At 38.8% G+C, this 24,466-nt stretch overlaps 1 protein-coding gene across 8 annotated transcripts in view; it reads right to left on the reverse strand.

Moving 5' to 3' along the window:
* The window catches only part of OPHN1 (oligophrenin 1), a 569,682-nt gene that overhangs the window by 148,636 nt on the left and 396,580 nt on the right, over positions 1-24,466 (reverse strand). For all 8 annotated transcript variants that reach the window (XR_004622535.1, XR_004622536.1, XM_034650021.1 and 5 more), the window contains exons 16-18: positions 14,001-14,085; positions 8,998-9,056; positions 7,539-7,644 (exon numbers count right to left, since the gene is read on the reverse strand). Coding sequence is in view for 6 of the 8 variants with exons in the window: in XM_034650021.1 (XP_034505912.1) it covers positions 7,539-7,644; positions 8,998-9,056; positions 14,001-14,085 (250 nt within the window). In the remaining 2 variants the exon portion in view is untranslated. The remainder of the gene's footprint in view (positions 1-7,538; positions 7,645-8,997; positions 9,057-14,000; positions 14,086-24,466) is intronic.

Genomic DNA, 24,466 nt, shown 5'->3' on the forward strand with positions numbered 1-24,466 from the left:
CAAATCAGCAAACAGACTCTTAACTGTAGAGAACAAGCTGAGGGGTACTGTAGGAGAGGTGGATGGGGGATGGGTATTAAGGACGGCACTTGTGATGAGCACTGGTCATTGTATGGAAGTGAAGAATCACTACATTCTAGCAACGAAACTAAGATTACACTATTTGTTAACTATCTGGAAGTTAAATAAAAACTTAAAAAGGAAAAAAAAAAGAAAATGCAAGCTGTTCTACAAAATCACAAAACATTTTCACACCCAAGAAAATTTACAGTGCCCCATCATCCAATAAGTAGTCCATATTCAGATTTTCTCAAATGTCATGCAAAAAAAAATTTTATAGTTGGGTTTTTGCAAATCCAGGTCCAGAGTTCATGCACTTCATTTGTTTATGTTTCTTTAGTCTCTTAATACAGAACAGTACCCATAACTCTGTTTTCCAGGACAGGGAAAAGGCCAAGCTAGTTACTTAACAAAATATCAAGCACTCCGTATTTTTCTATACCCTCTATTTTTTGTAAATTGGAAAGGTCTAATTTGATTCAGGTTAAACTTTTTGGGCAAATTATTTGAGCTCTATTGTGTACTTCTTACTGTATCCTATCAAGAGGCACATAAGGTCAGTTTGGTCTCTATTATTAGTGACACTAACTTTGATCAATTAATTAAGGTGGTGTTTGCCACATAGCTTGATTATAAAGATACATTTTTTCATTTGTAATTAGTAACTAATCTGTGGGTAATACATTAAAATTATGTGACTATCTTGTTCCTGAACAATCTTTTACCCAATCGTTTTGATGTATGCCTGAAACAGGGTGCTGAGGTTATAAACTACTGGTTTGTCTAATTCTATTATTCCTTCCACATCGATTAGCTGGCATTCTTCTGTAAGGAAGAGCTTTCCTTATTCTACGTATCTCCCATAAATTTTTATTTGTTCAAAGAGTTATACTCAAGTACACTATTTTAATTTTTGATGCTTATGTTGACTCCAGATGTAATCAGTGTCAGCCTTTTCAAGCAGGTTCCTGTGTCCTTGTGACATGACTGTGTTAGTACTTGAGCTCTTACTTGCTTACAAAGGTACATTTTATCCTAGGATCACCTATTATTTTCCTAGCCTCAAACCTGTAATCAGCCATTTCTCTAAGAAGCCTTGGTACTTTTGAGAAGTGAATGCTATTTAGAAACAAAGATCGGGGCATTATGTATGTTCGTTGCTTTTTTTTGGCTGGAAGTTAGAATCACTTCAACACTGGTTCAGCGAGTAGAAGTTTTGTTGTTTTGTTGGGGTTGTTTTTGGTTTTATTTTATTTAAATTCAAGTTAGTTAACATATAGTGTATTATTAGTTTCAAAGTAGAATTTAGTGATTCATCAGTTGCATATAAAACCCAGTGCTCATTACCTCAAGTGCCCTCCTTAATGCCCATCACCCAATTACACCATACCGCTACCCACCTCCCCTCCAGCAACCCTCAGTTTGTTCTCTATATGAGTCTCTTATGATTTGCTTCCCTCTCTATTTTTATCTTATTTATTTTTCCTTCCCTTCCCCTATCTTCAGCAGTTTTGTTTCTTAAATTCCACATATGAGTGAAATCATACTCTATTTGTCTTTCTCTGACTGACTTACTTAGCTTAGCATAATACATTCTAGATCCATTGTTTTGCTTTAAAATCAGGAGTTCAGGGGCCCCTGGGTGGCTCAGTCATTAAGCATCTGCCTTCTGCTCAGGTCGTGATCCCAGGGTCATGGGATCAAGCCCCACATCGGGCTCCCTGCTTAGCGGGGAGCCTGCTTCTCCCTCTCTCACTCCCCCTGCTTGTGTTCCCTCTCTCTGTCAAATAAATAAAATCTTAAAAAAAGAAAACTATTAAAAAAATAAATAAATCATGGGTTCATATTGCCTTTTTCAATTCAACTTTACCATTATAGATTTTTTCTTTATATCTTGCATTTTATATCCTTATCTCTTTTTCTTACACCATAAATCTTGTCTTCTGATATTAATATATTTACTTTTTTCTTTATCCTTGTGATACATATAAACATAAAATAGTTTCAAATTTAATTATAATATTATTACTATTACTAAACCTACTGGGTGATGCTTACTACTTTTTTTGTAGTTTTTCTTGTTTTTAAAATATTATGTCATTAAGGATGAGTCAGGGGACTGTGTTTATAAATTAGTTGAAATAACTATTTTCCTTATGTGACTATGTTATCAATTTGATAAACATTTAGATTCATTTGCTTTTTAAAAAGACTTATTTATTTGAAAGAGAGAGAGCACGCATGAGCAGGGGGAGGGGCAGAAGGAGAGGGAGAAGCTAAATCCCTCTGAGCAGGGAGGGAGCCTGATATGGGGCTTGATCCCAGGACCTGGAGATCATGACCTGAACCAAAGGCAGAGGCTTAAATGACTGAGCCACCCAGGCATCCCTCATTTACTTTTTTATCTTCAATTTCAGGGCTTATAATCCTTGATTGAATTTTACTTTTTGGATATATAAAGCATTAGTATGGTTCAAAAGTCAAAACTATACAAGGAGGTGGATTTAGAGGAATGTGGCTCTCATCTTTATCCCTTTTACCCTATTCACCGCCTACCCCCTTTAGTAATCATTTTCCTTAGTTTTTTTTTTTCCTCTTGGATATTTGTACCTCTTAATCTCCTTCATCCATCCCCCTACTCACCTCCTCTCTGACAAACACCAGTTTGTCCTCTGTATTTAAGAGTCTGTTTTGTTTATTTTGTCTTTTAGATTCCACAGTATTTGTCTTTCTCTGATTTATTTCACCTAGCATAATACTCTCTAGCGCCAACCATGTTGTTGCAAATGGCAAGATTTCATTCTTTTTATGGCTGAGTAATATTCCATTATATATACGTGTGTGTGTGTATATATATATATATATACACACATACATACACACATCCATTATATATATATCTTCTTTTTCCACTCATCTATGGATAGACACTTGGGTTGCTTCATTATCTTGGCTATTGTAAATAATGCTGCAATAAACATAGGGGTGTATATATCATTTTGAGTCAGTGTTTTTGTATTGCTTGGGTAAATCCAGTAGTGGAATTACTGGATCATATGGTAATTCTATTTTTTAATTTTTTAAGGGAACTCCATACTGTTTCCACAGTGGTTGCACCAATTTACATTCCTACCAACAGTGCATGAGGATTCCTTTCTCTCCACATCCTTACCAATACTTGTCATTTCTTGTCTTTTTGATACTAGATACTCTGCCAGGTGATATCTGATTATGGTTTTGATTTGTATTTCCCTGAAAGTAACTGACATTGAGCATCTTTTCATGTGTCTCTTGGCCATCTGTATGTCTTCTTTGGAAAAATGTCTATTTAGATCTTTTACCCATTTTTAAATCAGGTGGTTTGGGAATTTTTGGTGTTGAGTTGTATGATTTATGTTTTTTGGATATTAACTTATCAGATTAATATCTTCTTCCATTCGATAGGTTCCCCTTTTGTTTTGTTGATGGTTTCCTTTACTGTACTTATTAGTTTGTTTTTACAACAGCTTTATTGAAATATATTTCACATACCACACAATTCACCCTTTTAATGTTTTTTTTCCAATTGTTTTTAGTATATTCGCAGAGTTGTGTAACCATCATTAACTATCTAATTTCAGGATATTTTCACCACACTAAAAAGAAACCCCATTGTAGTCACTCCCCATTCCCTCCCATGTCCCTACCTCCCAGCCCTAGGCAACCACTGATCTACTTTTGGTCTTTATAGATTTGTCTGTTCTGAACATTTTGTATAAATGGAGTCATATAATATGTGCTATTTTGTGTCTGGCTTTTTACTTAGCATAATATTTTCAAAATTCATCCCTGTTGTAGCATGTATCAGTGCTTCATTTCTTTTTTTAAGATTTTATTTATTTATCTGAGAGAGAGACAGCAGGAGCAAGAGCATAAGCAAGAGGAGGGGCAAAGGGAGAGAGCATGAGTGGGGGAGGGGCAGAGGGAGAGGGAGAGGGAGAAGCAGACTCCCAGCCGAGCAGGGAGCCAGACGAGAGGCTGGATCCCAGCACACTGAGATCATGACCTGAATCGAAGGCAGATGCTTAACTGACTGAGCCACTCAGGTGCCACAGTGCTTCATTTCTTTTTATCACTGAATAATATTTCATTGTATATTTATACCACATTTTATTTTTTTATTTATTGGTTGATGGTCATTTAGGCTGTTTCCTCCTTTGGGCAACTATGATTAATGGTACTGTGTATATTTGTGTATATGTTTTTATGTGAACATATGTTCTCATTTCTCATTATTATATACCTAAGAGTAGAACTGCTGGGTCATGTGGTTTTCCTTTTTGAGTCATTAGTTTTTTTATTTATCTGTGTGCTTAATTTGACAAAAGTAAGAAAATATGTGTTTAATATTCTTATATATTCTTATTTTCCTCCTTTTTTCTTATAAAAAAGGGTAGCATACTCATATACCTTGATTTAAACTTTGGGTTTTTTGTTTTTGCTGTTGTTCTCTGTTATACACCCTGAAATTTGTAATGCATTCTAGAAATTGCTACAAAAAAGTTTGTAGATATTTTCCTAATTCTTTTTTGATTGTATAATACTACATTGTTTGAATATACCATTATTTACTCAACAGTCCCCTATTGTTGGATTCTTTTGTATTTCCAACCTTTTGCTATTAAAAAATTGTGCTGCAGTGATGAACCTTGTGCATATGTTGTTTGGTACTTGTGAAGGTGTGTCTTCAGGGTAGATGTCTAAAAGTAGAATTTCTAGGCATAGGGTAAGTGAATATGCAGACTTCTTAGATCTTGTCAAATTTTCCTCCTCTAGTTACGTATTGCATTAATGCTAGCAATGTAGTAGAGTATCTATTTGCTCCAAAGTCTCATCAACAGACAATATGGTCATGCACGAGGTTTTACCAATAAATGGTATCTCAGTGCAGGTTTAATTTGTACTCTTCCCCTTTGAGAAAATGAGCAGTATTTCATATATTTAAGGGTATTTGTTTTTCTATTTCTGTGTCTTGTGTGTTTGTGTCTCTTGTTCCTTTCATTCTAGGCTTTTTTTCCCTTTTTTTTAATTTTTTTTTTATTATATTGTGTTAGTCACCATACAGTACATCCCTGGTTTCTGATGCAAAGTTCGATGATTCATTAGCTGCATATAACACCCAGTGCACCATGCAATACGTGCTCATTCTAGTCTTTTTGAGGACCAAGATTCTTGACATAAGGCAGTAGCCAGCCTTTGGGTGGATGGAAGCAGGTGCTTCTCACTAGCTGCTAGCAGGAGAATTCTTAGCTGAGTCCTTGGCTCCTGTCACATACTAATACACTTAGAAAATCAGAGCAGGAATAACTATTTGAGATTAGCTAGTTCAGTCCCCTCATATTATAGATGAATAAACAGAGGCCCAGAGAGTAGGAGGGACTTTCTTTAGTTCACACAGAAAATTAGTGATAATGTGGAAATTGAACCCAATTTCTCTTTCCCCCAGGGCAACTTCAAATTAATATGCAAATGATTTATGTGCTGATTGCTGTATTTTCACTGATATTATCACAAACAACTTTTTGGGAAGAAACTGCCCCTTAATGTTTTATATTAGCCCAAATTACAAATATTGACAATAAATATAAAAGGCACCCTCTTGTTAATTCTGCATATTTATCTACATTAGTGTCTAAAATACTCATTTGTTATAGAAGTACAAAAAACACAGAATGCCAGAGCTGCACTGAATCTTGGTGATATCTCATTATATCAGAGGGAAACCTGAGATCCAGAGATGCTGAATTTATCACAGAGGGACACCAAGAGGGCCATTTAGCCTGGAGCCTCACCTTCACTAAGGGCTTCAAGTTTAGGTATTTGAGATCCTCTCCAAATGAGGTTAAAATGTATGATTATTGCATTTTTGTGAGTGTGATGATAGCTTTATTTTGAAAAATAGACACATGTAAAATGCACTGCAATTTTTCTTAGCTTGTTGTCTCATTTCTGTACTTTTTAATACACCAGGAGAAGCCTCGAGAGTGACCTGCCCATGACTGTCAAGAAAGCTAGTAGCGAACTCACACCAGAACCCAGATTTGCTGACCTGTAGTCAGAGTGCTTTCTGCTGCACCATACTGCTTCATAAGAGCCAGTTGCTGGCCTTTTACAAGTCAGGTAAATTCATCTTTATCCACAACATTGAACCCTCTGGCCAAAAAGCATCACCCATGCCACTTAAACCCACCATCTTGGAGCTCATCACCAGGCTTACTCTCTATAATACTGTCTTTCCTGCCTGTCATAACCAAGCAAAAAGTTGGCCACAATCTTAACTCCCATTTCTTGAGAATCTCCTATGTGCTATGCACTTTATCTGTGTTCATTCAAATCCACAGAACAGTCCTGCATGGGGGACAATACTATTCTCATTTTACAGATTGCCAAACAGGCTAAGAGAGGTTTATCGAAGATTATACAGCTAAGTAAGTAGTACAGCTGGGATTTAAAACCAAGTTTATCTGACTGCAAAGCCTGTGTTCAGCCTACTTTACCTGATATTACCCTTCAAGTAAGATGCATGATGACTCTGGGAGGATATATACATGGGCCAAGTCAAAATCACCTTCTTCATAGAGCACTCAGCCTGTCCAGGATGAAACAGTTGGTGGCTGGGACTGAAGGAGCTGACAAACAGTTTCTCTGCAGTGCTACCCTGTGGGCCAGTCCTCTAATAGAAACTCTTCCTGATGGAGAAAGAGGAACCCTCTTACACTGTTGGTGGGAATACAAGTTGAACATACAGCTACTTTGGAAAACAGTGTGGAGGTTCCTCAAAAAGTTAAAAATGGAGCTACCCTATGACTCAGCAATTGCACTACTGGGTATTCACCCCAAAGACACAGATGCAGTGAAAAGAAGGGGGCACATGCATCCCAATGTTCATAGCAGCAATGTCCACAATAGCCAAACTGTGGAAGGAGCCAAGATGCCCTTCAACAGACAAATGGATAAAGAAGATGTGATTCATATATATAATGGAATATTACTCAGTCATCAGAAAGGATGAATACTCAGCATTTGCATCAACATGGACGGAACTGGGGGGGATTATACTAAGTGAAATAAGTCAAGCAGAGAAAGACAATTATCATATAATTTCACTCATTTGTGGAACATAGGGAATAGCATGGGGGACCATAGGAGAAGGGAGGGGAAAATGAAGGGGGGGAACAGACGGGGAGATGAGCCATGAGAGACTACGGACTCCGAGAAACTAACTGAGGGTTTCAGAGGGGAGGGGGTGGGGGGATGGGTTAGCCCAGTGATGGGTATTAAGGAGGGTATGTATTGCCATGAGCACTGAGTGTTACATGCAAACAATGAATCATGGAACACTACATCAAAAACTAATGAAGTATGGTAACTAACATAACATAATAAAACAAAACAAAACAAAACAAAAAACTCTTCCTGAAAACCCAGAAGTTACTTACTTGACCAAGTGTCTTATAAGAAGTTCCAGCATCTCTCGGTTCTTTTCGGGTAGCTTATATACCAGGGAGTGAATAGCTCCCAGCCGGTAATCCAGGTTGTCAGACTCTGAGAGAGAACAGAGAGAGATAGTTTTGCTTTTTGGGCAACTGGATCAAGCAAACTCTCATACACATCCACACACAACCAGAAACACAGAGAGATGAAAAGAGAGAGAGAAACAGGCACAGAGAAACAATGGCAAAGAGAGATCAAGAAAAAAAGACACTGAAACAGGGAGAGGGAGAGAGAGAGAAAGACAAAGAGACCAAAAGAGAGATAAAAGACAAAGAGAGAGATAAAAACAAAGAAATAGGCCTAGAAAAGTTTTTTTTTTTTTTTAAAGAAGAGAGAGAAGAAAGATGAGAACATAAGACCATCTCTGAGGAAGTCAGAGTTCTAGGTACAGCAGGTTGTTTCTAAAGTTCCATACATAAACTTCCACTGCCCACCCATCTTTTTGTGGTGCTGGGAGGTATACTGCTACCTCTGGGTTTATGTGAAAATCACTGAGACAGCTCAGACTAAAGATCAAAGGTCCCCTGCCTCAACAAAAATTCATTATGAGGTCAAGTCTTCTCAATTTTTTTCCTGCATGCTACAGAGAGCACAAAGCAGAAGGGTCACGTAGAGATAGGGAGGGATACTCACTCATACAGTGGCCTCAGCCAAAACTTTCAATACTTCTTCAGCTGCCAAGTTTTGGGGTGACTCTGTATGCCTTATTTCCCATGCAACACTCCACTTTCACCCTCTGTTTTATCATCTAGAAAATGTGATTCTAGGGGCGCCTGGGTGGCACAGCAGTTAAGCGTCTGCCTTCGGCTCAGGGCGTGGTCCCGCGTGGCGTTGTGGGATCGAGCCCCACGTCAGGCTCTTCCGCTGTGAGCCTGCTTCTTCCTCTCCCACTCCCCCTGCTTGTGTTCCCTCTCTCACTGGCTGTCTCTATCTCTGTCGAATAAATAAATAAAATCTTAAAAAGAAAATGTGATTCTAGCACTAACAGATCAGGGGTAATAATTCATAGCATAAATTTGAAAAGCATTTGAAAAGGCAAAGTTATGAAGAAAAAACTAAAACAGCAACTATAATGGAACCATTTTGCCATCCCCTAGTTATGTGAGCCAATGCTCTCGCCCTAATGGAAGAGGCACATTCAGTCAATAAAGCCCTCACACCTGTCACATCCCTCATGTTAGCCAGTTTTCTCCAACCTACTCAACTTACACTGATTTATGAAAAATAATATAATACTTGAGTTAGACACCAAGCAAGAATACTCTCATTTGGCAGGGGACAAAAATCTATGGATAAGTTTTGTTTTTTCCCCTCACTTCCTCTCAAGCAGTTTTCTAGGTTAATTGCTATGAACATTATTAAGAAGCCAAGACAACACAATTAACTAGTAACATAAATACTTACTGGCAGCAGAGACCAGCTCTTTGTGAAGTCTATAGGTCATGACAGGTTCAGAAAGATTCCTGAAATCAATGAAGACTGTCAGTTCCTTTGGGGAGGGAATAGCCAGGCCTTGGATTTTCAGTTCTGCAGGCAGCAAGGCTTAAGTTTCCAATCCCTATAGCTTAGTGTAACTACATACATATCTCTCTTCACCTGAAACTTTGTCAGAGGAATGCTACTTACTAGTAATTCAATAGAAGACCTGCAAAAGTATAAGCCAATTAGTCTTGCAGTGTCTTTAATTAGTTCCCAAAAGTGAAAGGAGTCACAAACCAGTCCTGAAAAATTCCAAAGTGGACGCACCCTGAATGCTGCCATTAAGTCCTTGCAGTTCGATAGTTTTAGTTTACAAAGTGCTTTCGTATCTGTCCTCCCATCTGATCTTTCCAATGATACTGTGAGATGGAGCAGTTATTCAAATCCCAGTTTAATGGAGGAGAAAATTGAGGCCCAATAAACTTCTTTATTTAGTAAAAAAATATTGGCTCAGCACCTACAGGTTCCTGACACTGTGCCAGATATTGGGGATCTAAAGATAAATAAGACAGACTCCAAATCTCCAAGGAGCTAATAGTCTAGTTGAGAAGAGTACCATATACAAAATTTGAAATGTAAAAGGACCAGTGTGATGATGAAATAAAGATAGGTGATGGGTAGCTCAGAAAAAAATAATTCACTTATAATAATAACGGTAAATGCTTCACTGTTCTAAGTGATTTGCATATACTTACTAATTTAATCCTCAAGACAACCCTGTAAGGTAGATATTGTTATTATATCCATTTTATAAATGGGGAAACTGAAGTTCAGAAAAGTTAAATAATTCATCCAAGACAGTGCACAGCCAGTAAGTGGCAGAACTAGGCATTCTGTCTTGAGTCTATGCTCTTAATCACTATATTATACTGTCTGCCACTATTATTATTGTAGTAATCCAAATGAGAGATAATAAAGGCCTAAACAATAGTGGCATCAAGGATAGAAACAAATGATGAGGAGAATTATTTAAAAGACATTAAAGACAGAACTTCTTCAATGATTGCATATACTGGTGAGGGAGAAGGTCATCTGGTTTGTGAGACTGGATAGAATAGAAATGGATTCAGAAGGAAGTAGGGATGCTAAGCCAGAGGGACTTTTGGGATAGCCAAAGGGAGATGTCTATTAGGTAGATGGATGGAATGCCCTTCTAGATCTGGGAAGTAAATATGAAAATCATAAACCTAGGAGAGTGGCTAAAACCGTGAACATAGGTGAGTGGTTAAAACCACAAGAACGGATACCACTGCTTAAGGAGAGATGGCCAACTCATAGCCAACAGCTACATGAGGCCTTCCATTTATTATTTGCCCAGAATAGTGTATAAAAAAGACATGGTATTGTATTAGTTATCAGAATATAAAATATTGAGATATTTCACATAAAATCCATATTTTCTACCTCTATTGACAAATGGAAAGATCTGCCTATATTGGGCCCATATGGTTATTTGTGGAAGTAAATATTATTGCTGACTATATATAAACAAAGGGATCACTATGCAAATACGGTTCAATATGCAATGTCTTAATATGAAAGTAGTCTGCTTTGTTCATTTCCGTGTCCTGGCCCCTGTGGATTTTTGAATTTTCCATCCCTCCATTATAGTAAAAAGAGAGGAGAATCCTGGAAAATATCAGGTAGGAAGTCCACAAAGGGGACTGCTAAAAATGGTCAAAAAAGGTATGAGGAAAGCCAAAGCAAGTGATATAGTAGAATCCAAGAGAGGAGAAAGTTTCAAGGAGGGCTCATTAACAGTTTCAAATGCTACAAAGAAATCAAGTAAAGACTGACAATTGTTCATTGTGTTTAGCACTGAGGAAGTCACTAGTGACCTTGGCAAGAGCAGCTGCAGTGGAGGAGAGGTGTTGGGAGGGACATTGCAATGGGTTAAGGAGCAAACTGGAAGGTTAGGAAGTAGACACTGGGACACGTGGGTGGCTCAGTTGGCTAAGTGTCTTCTTTCAGCTCAGGTCATGATCCCAGGGTCCTGGGATCAAGTCCAGCATCGGGCTCCTTGCACAGTGGGGAGACTGCTTCTCCCTCTGCCTACCTCTCCCCCTGCTTGTGCACACGCTCTCGCTCTCTCTCTGACAAATAAATAAATTAAAAAAAAAAAAAGAAGTAGAGACACTGCGTGTAGATTACTTCATATACTGAAACTTGGATAGGAAGGCATGAAATATCTCTTTTATTAGGCAATCTCATCCAGGCTCCTGCCTCCCAATTATCATATATATTATCAATGATTCACAAATTTGTAGCTCAAGCTCTGAATTCTTCTCTGCGTTCATGCCCATATATCCAATTGCTCAGTTAATATTTCTTCAGACACCCATATTTGATATATCTAAAGCCCAACTTGTCATCTCCCCTATATCTAGTCTTTTCTTGTGTTTCTCAAAGCAGTAAATATATGGCCACCATTTGGTTGTATAGGCCATAAACACGGAAGTCATTCTTTTATCTCCATCTCTACCATTCTCATATCTAAATTAACTCCCTAAATTTCTTAAATATGCTTATTTCTACCAATCTACACTGCTACTCCCTAGTTCAAGCAGAAGCATCATCTCTTTCAAGGACCACAGCAATAGCCTACTAATTGTTTTCTATCTCTACCTATTTTGATTCCCTCTAATCCGATCTCTCTATTTTTGTTTCAAAATGCAAATCTCATCATGTAACCTACTACTTCAAATCTCTCAGTTTATTCCCATTCCTTTTAAAATAAATCCAGACCTCAATTTCTAAAATGTACCATATGATCTTGCATGATCTGGCTCCTAATATCTCTCCCTCCCTCTCTATACTATAATACTCCTCCTATACTGGTACACATAGTTTCTTGAAGGGGTCATTCTCTCTTGTGCTTCAGGGCCTTTGGGTATTCAGTATTCTCTGTCAGGAACTGCTCCCTCTCAGCTAATTCTAAGTTATAATTCAAACCTCAGTTCGAAAAACAACCAGAATAAACCAAGTCTTCCTGTTATATGCCTTCACAACACCTTGCACCTTTTCTTCAGAGCACTTACTATGGTTTGTTATATTTGTATGATTATTTGATTTTTTTCTGCCTTCCTAGCTAGACTATAACATTTTAAATATAGAGACCACGTCTATTCACAATTGTATGCCTAATGCCTAGTACCATGCAAGGCATAGACTAGATACTCAGGAAATGTTTATTGAATGATTTAGTAAATGGTAGAATGAATTTATTCATTTATGAAAAAAGACACAAGGTCAAAAAGATGTGCTTTACAAGAGCATATTTATATGCTGAGAGGAAAGAGCCAGTTGAGTAAGAGAGATTAAAGATACTAGAGAGAGAAAGGATACTTTTTAGGTTACTTTTCTGGAAATGTTGGAGATAAGAGGTGAGTTGGGTACGTATAACACAGATGAAGAGTCCCTCTGAAAATACTAATGTATCTGAGAAACCTAAAGGGTGTTAACTGGCTAGTGCATATTAAAGGCTCATACATTAAGTTTTAAGGACAAATCTCTTATTGGAGGTATTGCTCATTAAGTCTCTCAGGCTTGATCTTCCCATCTTTCAAAAGGGCCACACTGCTTATTATGGGATGAATTGGGAAAGATGTAATGTGGGGAGGTACTTAACCTATACAAATCTTTGAAAAAAATTGACCCTTTTGAAAAAGCTAGAGACATAGAATCATTTACTCTCGTTATTATCACCAGTCTTCTAAAAGTATGCATAGTAGATTGCTCTTTGTCTTCACTAAAATTACCCAAGCAACTCCAAGAAGGCCATAGCACCTGAGGATGGGAAACAGGAAGAAAATGGCTCTAATACCAGTGGCCTATATGTCAGAGATACTTAGGTTCAAATAATATGAGCTATGAGCATGGATATTACTTAATGGGAAAGGGGGTCCCTTTCAATGTCCTCATCTGTAAAATTAGTATGATACCACCTACCTTACAGGATTATTGTAAAAAAAATGATATTGTCAATGTAAGCAGCTAGAACACTGCTTACTTAGTACAGAATAAACCCTCTAACAACAGTATATATCTTCTTTGGCAGAAGCCAGAGAAATACTCCTGGAAAGAGCATTCATGTTTATATAAAGTTCTAAGATGTTATTATAGCAGAAGGTCATTTAACAGCAATATCTGGGACCCAATTTATTTTGGATTAATGATATTCAAGCATCCTAAATGCCGAAAGAGTACAATAATTGAAAAAAAAGACGTTTAGTAAATAATGTATGGTACATACTATTGGAGATAAAGAATAGTAAGAAATAAATGAGTTTAAAAAGTATATGTCCCCCTCAAAAAAGTATATGTCCCAAATTTTTTCACATAATATAAATTTATGCCAATAAACTAAATGATATATTCATCACCACTGTGCATCACCAAATTTTGCTAATAAGGTAAATTTTGTTTTCCTATTGCTCTCAATTCACTCAGTTCTAACATTTGTATGACTGTATTTTCTTGTTTTTTAAATTTCTATTATATGGATGAAAGCATGAAATATTACACATAACACACAAACACAAATATTATGTTTGTGCAAATGCAATTTAATGTTTAAAAATAGTTACTATTCAACAAAACACATTAACAACCTTGAATTGTCCTAAGTCCTGATAATATTCATGAGTACATTGTGACATCAATCTATGCGCAATGGAAAAACTTCCATTACTTTAAGGAAAAGACATTTTTCAATAATAATTCTATTATTTTGATATTTCACTTGCCTAAATTCCTAGATTAAAGGTTTTCTAATATACATTCTTTTTTGATGGAAATTCTTTTCACTCTTTTTTTTCTTTAGCAACCCTATCCAACCTCCTGAAACTGTGACCACATAAGCTCTAATCTCCACCCAGACAAATTTCATCAACTATGAAAAACAGAGTTCCAAACTGTATCGGGCATACCTGAGGTAGAATTTCAAGGAGCTGGTGATTGTCTTAATGTCCCAGTCACTATTATGAAAATCAACGTCTCCTGGGCATTTAGGATCTATTTGAGGAAAAAAAAAAAGAAAAAAAGTTAATGTTCCAAAAGTTCTTACTTTTTACCCCTTTAAAGAAAAATAAAATGGATAGCCTAGATGGCACAGTTGGTTAAGCGTCAGACTCTTGGTTTCTGCTTGGGTCATGACCTCAAGGCGGTGGGATAGAGACATGGGTTGGGCTCTGTGCTCAGTGCAGAGTCTGCTTGAGACTTTCTCCCTCTCTCTTTGCCCTTCCCCCCACTTTCTCTAAAGTAAATAAAATCTTTAAAGGAGAAAAAGGAAATACATTATATTAAAAGATAGTCACTCTACCCAGTTTTCAAGAGATGAAAACTTTGTACAACAACCATGTCTTTGATGTCTTAAAAAATTCCTTTGCATTCCATTCAGGCATGTAAGAAGCTTGGAAGTCTTTCATCCACACAAGAAGAAAAGTATAACAAACTGAAAATCAACTCCTTTTAGGTCCATCAGAAAACTGAGGTCATACAACAAACTACTGTCCTCAAAACTGAAGAAAGAGACAGGCAGATACAGAAAATCAAAACTTACTAGAGCAGAAGCCCAGGAGCGGAAAACTCCTTGGGAACCAGTACAGGGTTAGGAAAACCTAATCTGCAATTGATGAATTGCTAGAGGCTCAGTGTGGACAAGTTTGAGAGTCAAAAACTCTAAGGGAGCCTGGTCCTAGGGGGACCACACACTTTTGTGAATTTTACCTCCAGGAGCTCTATCAGGTTCTCACAGTGAATATCTGAGAAAAATTCACTCATGTTTCTGGGCTTCTTTTTAATAAAAGGAAAGATAAGGACCATACAATCCTCTCAACAGATGCAGAAAAAGCATTTAACAAAAAGCATCCTTTCTTGATAAAAACTCTGCAGTGTAGGGACAGAAGGAACATACCTCAATATCACAAAAACTATATAGGAAAAACCCACAGTGAATATCATTCTTAGCGGAGAAAAACTGAGAGCATTTCCTCTAAAGTCAGGAACACAACAGGGATGTCCACTTTCACCACTGTTGTTCGACATAGTTCCAGAAGTCCTAGCCTCAGCAATCAGACCACAGAAAGAAATAAAAGGAATCCAAATCGGCAAAGAAGTCAAACTCTCACTCTTCACCAGAAATAGCCAGCCGCACTGGTGGCTCCCAGCTATTTCAGACCTGGATCCTGTTATATACATAGAAAGAGGGATGTGACCTTATAAAAGGGTAGAGACTACTTTAGTAGCTTGAAATAAATCCATCTGTGGCCTATTGGTTCTCCCTAGATTCAAATTACACCAAGATTATTAATAACATTTATAACCCTGAAGCAATAATTCTACTTCAGCAAATCTACCCAACGTATATATTAGAATAGACTCACCTACAAATATGTCATCACAAAAAAGGGAAAAAAATACTCAATAATAAGGAACTCATCTGATAAATATTGGTTCTTTTATTTATCATAATATTATGTAGCCATTAAAATATTTACAAAGTATTTTTAACCATATGTGAAGTGCATATGTCAAGGTATGTTGGCCATGTAAAATCTAAGTCTCCCTACACATCCTCCAGAAAACAACATGGAACCACCAGAAAAACAGGGCTACATAAAGCCATGCCCTCCACATAACAAAAACATAGAGAACACCCAAATTCCAAATCACTTGAAAGTAGAAAGATAAACCCTAAATCCCAGGGAGCCATCATTAATATTCCTTCTTCACAAACATTTGCAGGGAGCAAGCAAAATGCTGGGAAAAGTTCATTCATAAGAAAATAAGGGGTCTGGAGGGCTAAGATTAATCTAAAATCAGCACCAGAAAGACAAAGTCTAAACAAAGTATAAGAATACTGTAAAATGGAGTAAATCAGAGCACTTGTGGAAGAGTGTTCTAAGTGATCTTCAAAAAGAAGTCATGAAAATGTATTGCTCCTAGGAAAAGAAAGGGAAAAACATAATGGAAAGACATCAGCCAAAGGGAAGTGAAGCAAAAGAGGAAAATTTAGGAATGGGCAAAGATCTACAAGGCAAATGCAATCAATATCAGACAAAGTAGATTTCACACCCAAAAGCACTAAATGAGACAAAGAACATGTTTTAATGCTAAAAGACATACTCAACGTGAAAATAAAACACCTATTAATATCTGCATATCAAATACCACAGAAGCCAACTTTATAAAGCAAAAATACAGGATGTAAAAGCAGTCACCAATAGGGAATTCCAGGGGAGGTGGAGGAGGAGGACTCTAAACTCACATCTCCAAAGGATACAACTAGATAACACTTGCACAGAACAAACAACCCAGAAAAGGACCCAAAGACTGGCAGAATAACTCCATAACTAAGTGTAGAAAAGAGGCCACATTGAAGAGGGTAGGAAGGGCAAGGATTCAGTGGGAACCTAAACCCTATGGGTCAGAATGCTGGAAGGAGGGGGCTGCAGGCTGAGAGAGGAGCAAGGAACAGACTAGCACACTGTAGAAGCAACAGAGGGAAAAGAAATCCCTATAGAATTTGGCTTTGAAAATCAGAGGGGCAGAATTTTGCGAGTGCTTATGGACAGTAGGACTTAAAACCTGGAACTATAAAAATCAGCAGGCTTGGCTCTGAGAAAGCAATAGGAAGCTGAGACCCTATCCTTACAGACAGCACAGAACACAGTTCAAGGAGACACAGCTTGGAAGCAGCAGTTTGAAAGGCACCTGGGGCTTACAAGAGGGAGAATTAGTTACTCATCTCAGAGTTCACTTGAGGGACTTCTCCAGGAACAAAAGAGCTTGCAGGGGACGTTTCCCTCCCTGGTTCAAATTCATAAATGCACATCTATCCAATTGCTCAGTTAATATTTCTTCAGACACCCATACCTAACACACTACCTAACTTGCTTACACCATAGCACATGTCCCCAGCTAGGTTTCCCTCAATCCCAGTGCTACAGATCCCCTCCCACAGAAGACACATGCAAACCTTGCCAACCCTGGGTCTATCAACCTCTCACAGAGGATGTGCACACCTTGTTAAACCTGCACCCACTGCCCACCATGCTGTATGGAGCAGCCAGGCCCAGTCTCTGTGGCAGATGTGCATCCCCAGTGGAGGAGGACCAGTGTGAACAGTCTGTGGCACCGTGCCCCCATCAGTCAACTCGAATTCTGTGCAGTGGTCTTGGCCAGTTCTACCCTCCACAGTGGCTGAGCAACCCCTATGGTGGAAGACAAGTGCCACCTAGTTAAAAGTGCACACTCTGACCACTACTTTCAAGAGCAATAGGTATAGCTGACTTTCCTAAGACACAGAGAGGAAGGCAAAATGAGGAGACTATATCACAAATGAAAGAACAAGGCAAAACCACTTCAAAAGACCAAAGCAAAAAGGATCTAAGTAACATGGCCGATAGTGAATTTGAAATAATGATCATAAAGATACTTGCTCAACTTGAGAAAAGAGTGGAGGACATCAATGAGATCCTTAATACAGAGATTAAAAAAATCAGAGATGAAGAAGACAATAAATGAAATTAGGAACACAACTGATGGAATAAATAGCAGGCTGGAAGATGCAGAGGAATGAATTAATGACCTAGAAGACAAAGTAATGGAAAGTAAATAAAGATAAACAAATGAGAGAAAAATAATTACGCAAAATGAGAATACACTTAGGGAAATCAGTGACTCTATCAAGCATAATAGCATTCACATTATAGCCATCCTAGAAGGAGAAGACAGAAAAGGGAGCAGGACATTAATTTCAAAACATAATAGCTCAAAACATTCTTAATCTGGGGAAGGAAAAGGATATCCAAATTCAGGATGCACAGAGATCCACCAAGACACACAGTACTCAAAATGGAGAAAGTAGTGATAAAAAAATCAAATCAGCAAGAGAAAAGAAGACAGTTATATAAAAAGGAAACTGCATAAGGCCATGAACAGATTTTCAACAGAATCTTTACAAGCCAGAGGTAAGTGGCATGATATGTTCAAACTATTAAAAGGGAAAAATCTATAGCCAAGAATACCCTATCCAGCAAGGGTATCACTCAAAGTAGAAGGACAGATAAAGAGTTTCTTATTCAAACAAGAACTAAAGGAGTTCTTAACTACTAACCCAGCCCTACTAAAAATATTAAAGGGGACTCTTTGAATGCAAAGGAAAGATGAAAAGTGAGAGTATGAAAAGAAGGAAACACGAAAGCAGTAAAACTAAGTAATTCTGTAAAAAAAAAATAAGTAAATGGAGTTACAAAATAAAAGTATGTAGAATATAACAATATATACTTAAAATGAGGGGGGATGCAGATGAGTGAAGAAAGGTTTCAAATGTAAGTGATCATCAACTAAATATAGACTGCTATAGGCAGAAGATGTTATATACAATAACCATTGTAAGTATTTACACAACCAACATAGGACCATCCACATATATAAAACAGTTAATGACAAACCTAAAGGAACTTGTCAATAGTAACACAATAATCGTAGGGGAATTTAAAACTCAATTATATCAATGGAGAGATCAGCCAAACTCTGGCTTAAGGAAGGAAATAGAGGCTTTGAATGCCACATTGGACCAGATGGACTTAACAGTTATAATCAGAACATTCCATCCTAAAACAGCAGAATACAGATTCTTTTCAAGTGTACATGAAACATTCTCCGGAATAGATCACATATTAGCTCACAAAACAGGCATCAACAAATACAAAATGACTGAAATCATACAGTGCACCTTTTCTGACCACAATGTTATGAAACCAGAAGTCAACAACAAGAAAATTTAGAAAAGACCACAAATACATGGAGATTAAACAACATGCTACTAAACAATGAATGGGTCAACCAGGAAATCAAAGAAGAAATTTTTAAAAAATGGGAAAAAATGACATTGAAAACACAGTGGTCCAAAACCTTTTGGATACAGCAAAAGCAATACAGATCTACCTCAAGAGACAAGAAAAATCTCAAATAAACAACCACATTATACCTAAAGGAGCTAGGAAAAGAACAAAACCTCAAACCAGCAGAAGGAAAGAAACTGTAAAGATTACAGCAGAAATAAATGATACAGAAACTGAAAAAAACAATAGAACTTATCAATGAATCAGGAGCTGGTTCTGTGAAAAGATAAATAAAATTCATAAACCTCTGGCTAGACTCATAAAGAGAAAGAGAGAGAGAGAAAGAACCCAAATATAATTGCATATGAGAGAGGAGAAATAACAACCAAAGCCACAGAAATACAAATGATTTTAAGAAATTATTATGAAAAGCTGTATTCCAACAAATTGGAAAACATAGAGAAAATGGATAAATTCCAAGAAACATCTAACCCACCAAAAGTGAAGCAAGAAGAAATAGAAAACTGAATAGACTGATACCGGCAAGGAGATCAAATCAGTAATCAAAAAACTCTCAACAGGGGCGCCTGGGTGGCTCAGTCATTAAGCGTCTGCCTTTGGCTCAGGGCATGATCCCAGGGTCCTGGGATCAAGCCCCTGGGATCGAGCCCCTGCTCCGCTGGAAGGCTGCTTCTTCCTCTCCCACTCCCCCTGCTTGTGTTCCCTCTCTTGCTGGCTCTCTCTCTGTGTCAAATAAATAAATGAAATCTTAAAAAAAAAAAAAAAACTCTCAACAAACAAAAGTCCAGGACCAGATGGCATTACAGTTGAATTCTACCAAACATTTAAAGAAGAGTTAATACCTATTCTTCTCAAACTATTCCAAAATATAGAAGAGGAAAGAAAACTTCCAAATTCATTCTATGAGGCCAGCATTACCCTAATGCAAAAAACTTGAATAGAGACAAAAACAAAAAAAGAGAGAACTGTAGACCAATATCTTTGATGAACATAGATGGAAAATTCCTCAACAAGATAGTCCCAAAAAGAAACTGACAATACATTTAAAAAAATCATTCACCATGATCAAGTGGGATTTATTCCCAGGATGCAAGGATTATTCGATATTTGCAAATCAATCAATGTGATGCATAAAAAGAATTTGACGAAGTACAGCATCCATTCACGATAAAAACCCCTAACAAAGTAGGTTTAGAGGGAACATGCCTCAACATAAAAAAGGGCATATATGAAAAAACCACAGCAAACATCATACTCAATGAAGAAAAACAGAGCTATTCCCCCTAAGGTCAGAAAGAAGACAAGGATGTCCACTCTTACCACTTATATTCAAGATAGTATTGGAAGTCCTAGCCACAGCAATCAGACAACACAAAGAAACAAAATGCATCCAAATTAGTAAGGAAGACGTAAAACTTTCATTGTTTGCAGATGACATGACACTCTATATAGAAAACCCTAAATACCCACCAAAAAACTACTAGAAGTGATAAATGAATTCAGTAAAGTCACAGGATACAAAATCAATGTGCAGAAATGTGTAACATTTCTATACAATAATAATGAAGCAGCAGAAAGAAAAATTAAGAGAACAACCTCATTTACAATTGCAACAAAAATAATAAGATACCTAGGAATAAACCTAACCAAAGAGGTAAAAGACCTGTACTCTGAAAATGATAAAACACTGATGAAAGAAATTGAAGATGACACAAAGAAAGGGAAAGATATTCTGTGTTCATATTCTGGAAGAACAAATATTGTTAAAATATCTGTACTACCCAAAGCAATCTACACATTCAAAGCAATCCCTATCAAAATGCCAACAGCATTGTTCACAGAGCCAGTACAAAAATCCTAAAATTTATATGGAACCAGAAAAGACCTTTAATAGGCAAAGCAATCTTGAAAAAATAATAGCAAAGCTGGAGGCATCACAATTCCAGACTTCAAGTTATATTACAAAGCTGTACTAATAAAAACATTATGGTATTGGCACAAAAATAGAAACACAGATCAATGGAACAGAAGAGATAACCCAGGAATAAATGCACAATTATATGGTCAATTAATCTTCAACAAAGGAGGAAAGAATATCTAATGGGAAAAAGACAGTCTGTTTCACAAATTGTATTGGGAGAATGGGCAGCTTGCGTTCCCTCTCTCGCTGGCTGTCTCTCTCTGTCAAATAAATAAACAAAATCCTAAAAAAAAAAAAAAGAAACAATCAACAAAACTAAAAGGCAACCTACGGAATCGAAGAAGATACTTGCTAATGACATATCTGATAACGGGTTAGTATTCAAAATATATAAAGAACTTATAAAACTCAACATGCATAAACCAAATATTCCAATTAGAAATGGGCAGGGAGGGGAGTTAAAATGGCAGAGGAGTAGGGGACCCCTTTTTCAGCCGGTCCCCTGAGTTGAGCTGGATAGGTACCAGACCAGCAGGAACATCCACGGAATCAGCCTGAGACGCAGGAAGATACATCTGGATCTCTACAAATGAACATCTCCAGCGCTGAGTATCGAGGTACCAAGTGGGGAGCCGTGAAAACACGCACAGATATCGGAAGATAAACAGAAGGGGGAGGAAGCCGCCGTGTCAGGGCACCGGGAAGCCGTAGCCACCTGCACGGGGGAGCGGACGGACCGCAGACCCGCACGCTTGAGACAGCAGATGAGAATGGGAGCTCCGGGAACGCGCGCGGGACGGCTGGCAGCTGGCGGGCCACCTGCACCAGGGAGTGGGCGGACCGCGGACCAGCACCCTATAAAAAGCAGACTGAGTCCGTGAGCCGGGAGCCTGCGTCACCAAGCATCTCATGGAGCTCCGGAGCTCCGGTGTGCTCACTGGATTCAGGCTGAGACCGGGAGCTCCGGGAGCGTGCGCGGGGCGGCTGGCGGCTGGAGGCTGGAAGGCCACCTGCACGGGGGAGCAGGCGGACTCGCGGTCAGCACCCGCGAGACACCTGACTGAGACGGGGAGCTCCGGGAGCCCGCGCGGGGTGGCTGGCGACTGGCGGCTGGCGGGGTTGGAAACACAAAGGACAGAGACGCGCCGGCCCTGGAAGTGAGAGCTGGGACGCCGGGTGTGGGGCGCACAGCCTGCGATGCTTCAGGGTTGAGCAGCACCAACAGAGACAGAGTTAAGGTGGCCAGAACACCAGTGGAGAACGATCCGCGATCCCTCTGTTCTGAGACAGAGGCTGAATTTCAGCCGCTGCTGCTCTGACTCTCAGAAGAGGCACAGCAAACCGCCAGGGGAAGCCGCCAGAGGAAAAAAGCTCGGAAATACCGGCTCACAGGGTGCCCATCCCCATCCCCCCTCGCAGGGGACGTGGAGACTCTACCCAAACAGGGTTTTCTGAGTACCGAACGGCAGGCCCCTCCCCCAGAAGGCAGGCTGAAAAATAAAAAAGCCCACAACCCGGGGTGCCTAAGTGACGCAGTTATTAAGCGCCTGTCTTCGGATTAGGGTGTGATCACAACGTTCCGGAAAGGAGCCCCTCATCCGGCTTCTCCACCGGGAGCCTGCTTCTCCTCTCCCACTCCCCTGCTTGGGTTCCCTTTCTTGCTGACTGTCTGTCTCTCCCTCTCAAATAAATAAATAACTCTTTAAGGAAGAAGCCCACATCCCTAAGATCTCTATAAAACAAGGGCGCACGGCCTGGGTCCCAGTCAACACTTGGGCTCTGGACAACCCTGCAATCTCTCTTCATCAGAATGACGAGAAGGAGAAGTCCCCCCCAGCAAAGAAAAGATAATGAGTCTGTGGCCTCTGCCACAGAATTGGCCTCGGCCACAGAATTAATACATATGGATGTATCCCAATTATCAGAAATGGAATTCAGAGCAACAATGGTCAAGATGATGAGTAAACTTGAAAAAAGCATCAGAGAAAGCGTTGCTGAGAATATAGAATCCCTAAGGGCAGAAATGAGAGCGAATCTGACAGAAATTAAAAANAAAGTCTTTGTACGAAAACTTTGTACAACAACCATGTCTTTGATGGGGCCTTTTTACCTTTATAGAGCCCCCCTTAATATCTCCTGTAGGGCTGGTTTTGTGGTTACGAAATTGGTTAATGATTGGCGATTTTGGAACGTCTTTATTTCTCCATCAATTCTGAATGACAGCTTTGCTGGATAAAGGATCCTTGGCTGCATGTTTTTCTCTGAAAGAGCTTTAAAAATGCCCCCCCAAGCCTTTCTCTCATTCCAGGTCTCTGTAGACAGGTCTGACGTAATCCTGATACCTTTGCCTTGGTACGTGAGAAATTTCTTTGCCCTGGCCGCTTTCAATACTGTATCCTTGGATCTAATATTTGCGAATTGCACTATGACATGCCGTGGCGTAGGTTTGTCCTGGTTGAGCTTGGATGGGGTCCTCTCTGCCTCTTGGACACGAATGCTTGTTTCCCTTGCTAGATTAGGGAAGTTTTCAGCTACAATTTGTTCAAATATCTCTTCTAGACCTCTGTTTTTCTCCACCCCTTCAGGGATGCCGATGATTCTGACATTGGATCGTTTCATAGAGTCAGTAATCTCCCGTAATCTACATTCGTGGGCGTGGATTTTTTTAAGACCAGCTTCTATTTTCGTTTTTTCTTCTACTAACCCATCCTCCAATTCGCTAACGCGTTCCTCTGCCTCGGTGACCCTGGCCGTCAGAGCCTCTAGTTTTGACTGNAAAGGCAAGAGAAATAAAAGATAAAATGAACTTATGGGACTTTATCAGGATAAAGAGCTTCTGCACAGCCAAGGAAACAGTCAAAAAAACTAAGAGACAGCCCACGGAATGGGAGAATATATTTGCAAAGGACACCACAGATAAAGGACTGGTATCCAAGATCTACAAAGAACTTCTCAAACTCAATACACGAGAAACAAATAAACAAATCATAAAATGGGCAGAAGATATGAACAGACACTTTTCCAATGAAGACATACAAATGGCTAACAGACACATGAAAAAATGTTCAAAATCATTAGCCATTATTAAATTATGAATGAAAAGGGAGAGGTCACGAACAACAACATTGAAATTGGAAGGATTATTAGACAAGGCAAGAAACAACAATTGTTGGAGAGGATGTAGACAAAGGGGATCCCTCCTACATTGTTCGTGGGAATGCAAGTTGGTACAGCCACTCTGGAAAACAGTGTGGAGGTCCCTTAAAAAGTTAAAAATTGAACTACCCTATGACCCAGCCATTGCACTACTGGGTGTTTACCCCAAAGATACAGACGTAGTAAAGAGAAGGGCCATATGCACCCCAATGTTCATAGCTGCATTGTCCACAATAGCCAAATCATGGAAGGAGCCGAGATGCCCTTCAACAGATGACTGGNGTGTTCATAGCACCATTGTCCACAATAGCTACATCGCGGAAAGAGCTGAGATGCCCCTCAACAGATGACTGGATTAAGAAGCTGTGGTCCATATATACAATGGAATATTACTCAGCTATCAGAAAGAACGAATTCTCAACATTTGCTGCAACATGGACGGCACTGG

The sequence above is a fragment of the Ailuropoda melanoleuca genome, chromosome X, assembly GCF_002007445.2.
Source record: "Ailuropoda melanoleuca isolate Jingjing chromosome X, ASM200744v2, whole genome shotgun sequence".
Lineage (NCBI taxonomy): Eukaryota > Metazoa > Chordata > Mammalia > Carnivora > Ursidae > Ailuropoda > Ailuropoda melanoleuca.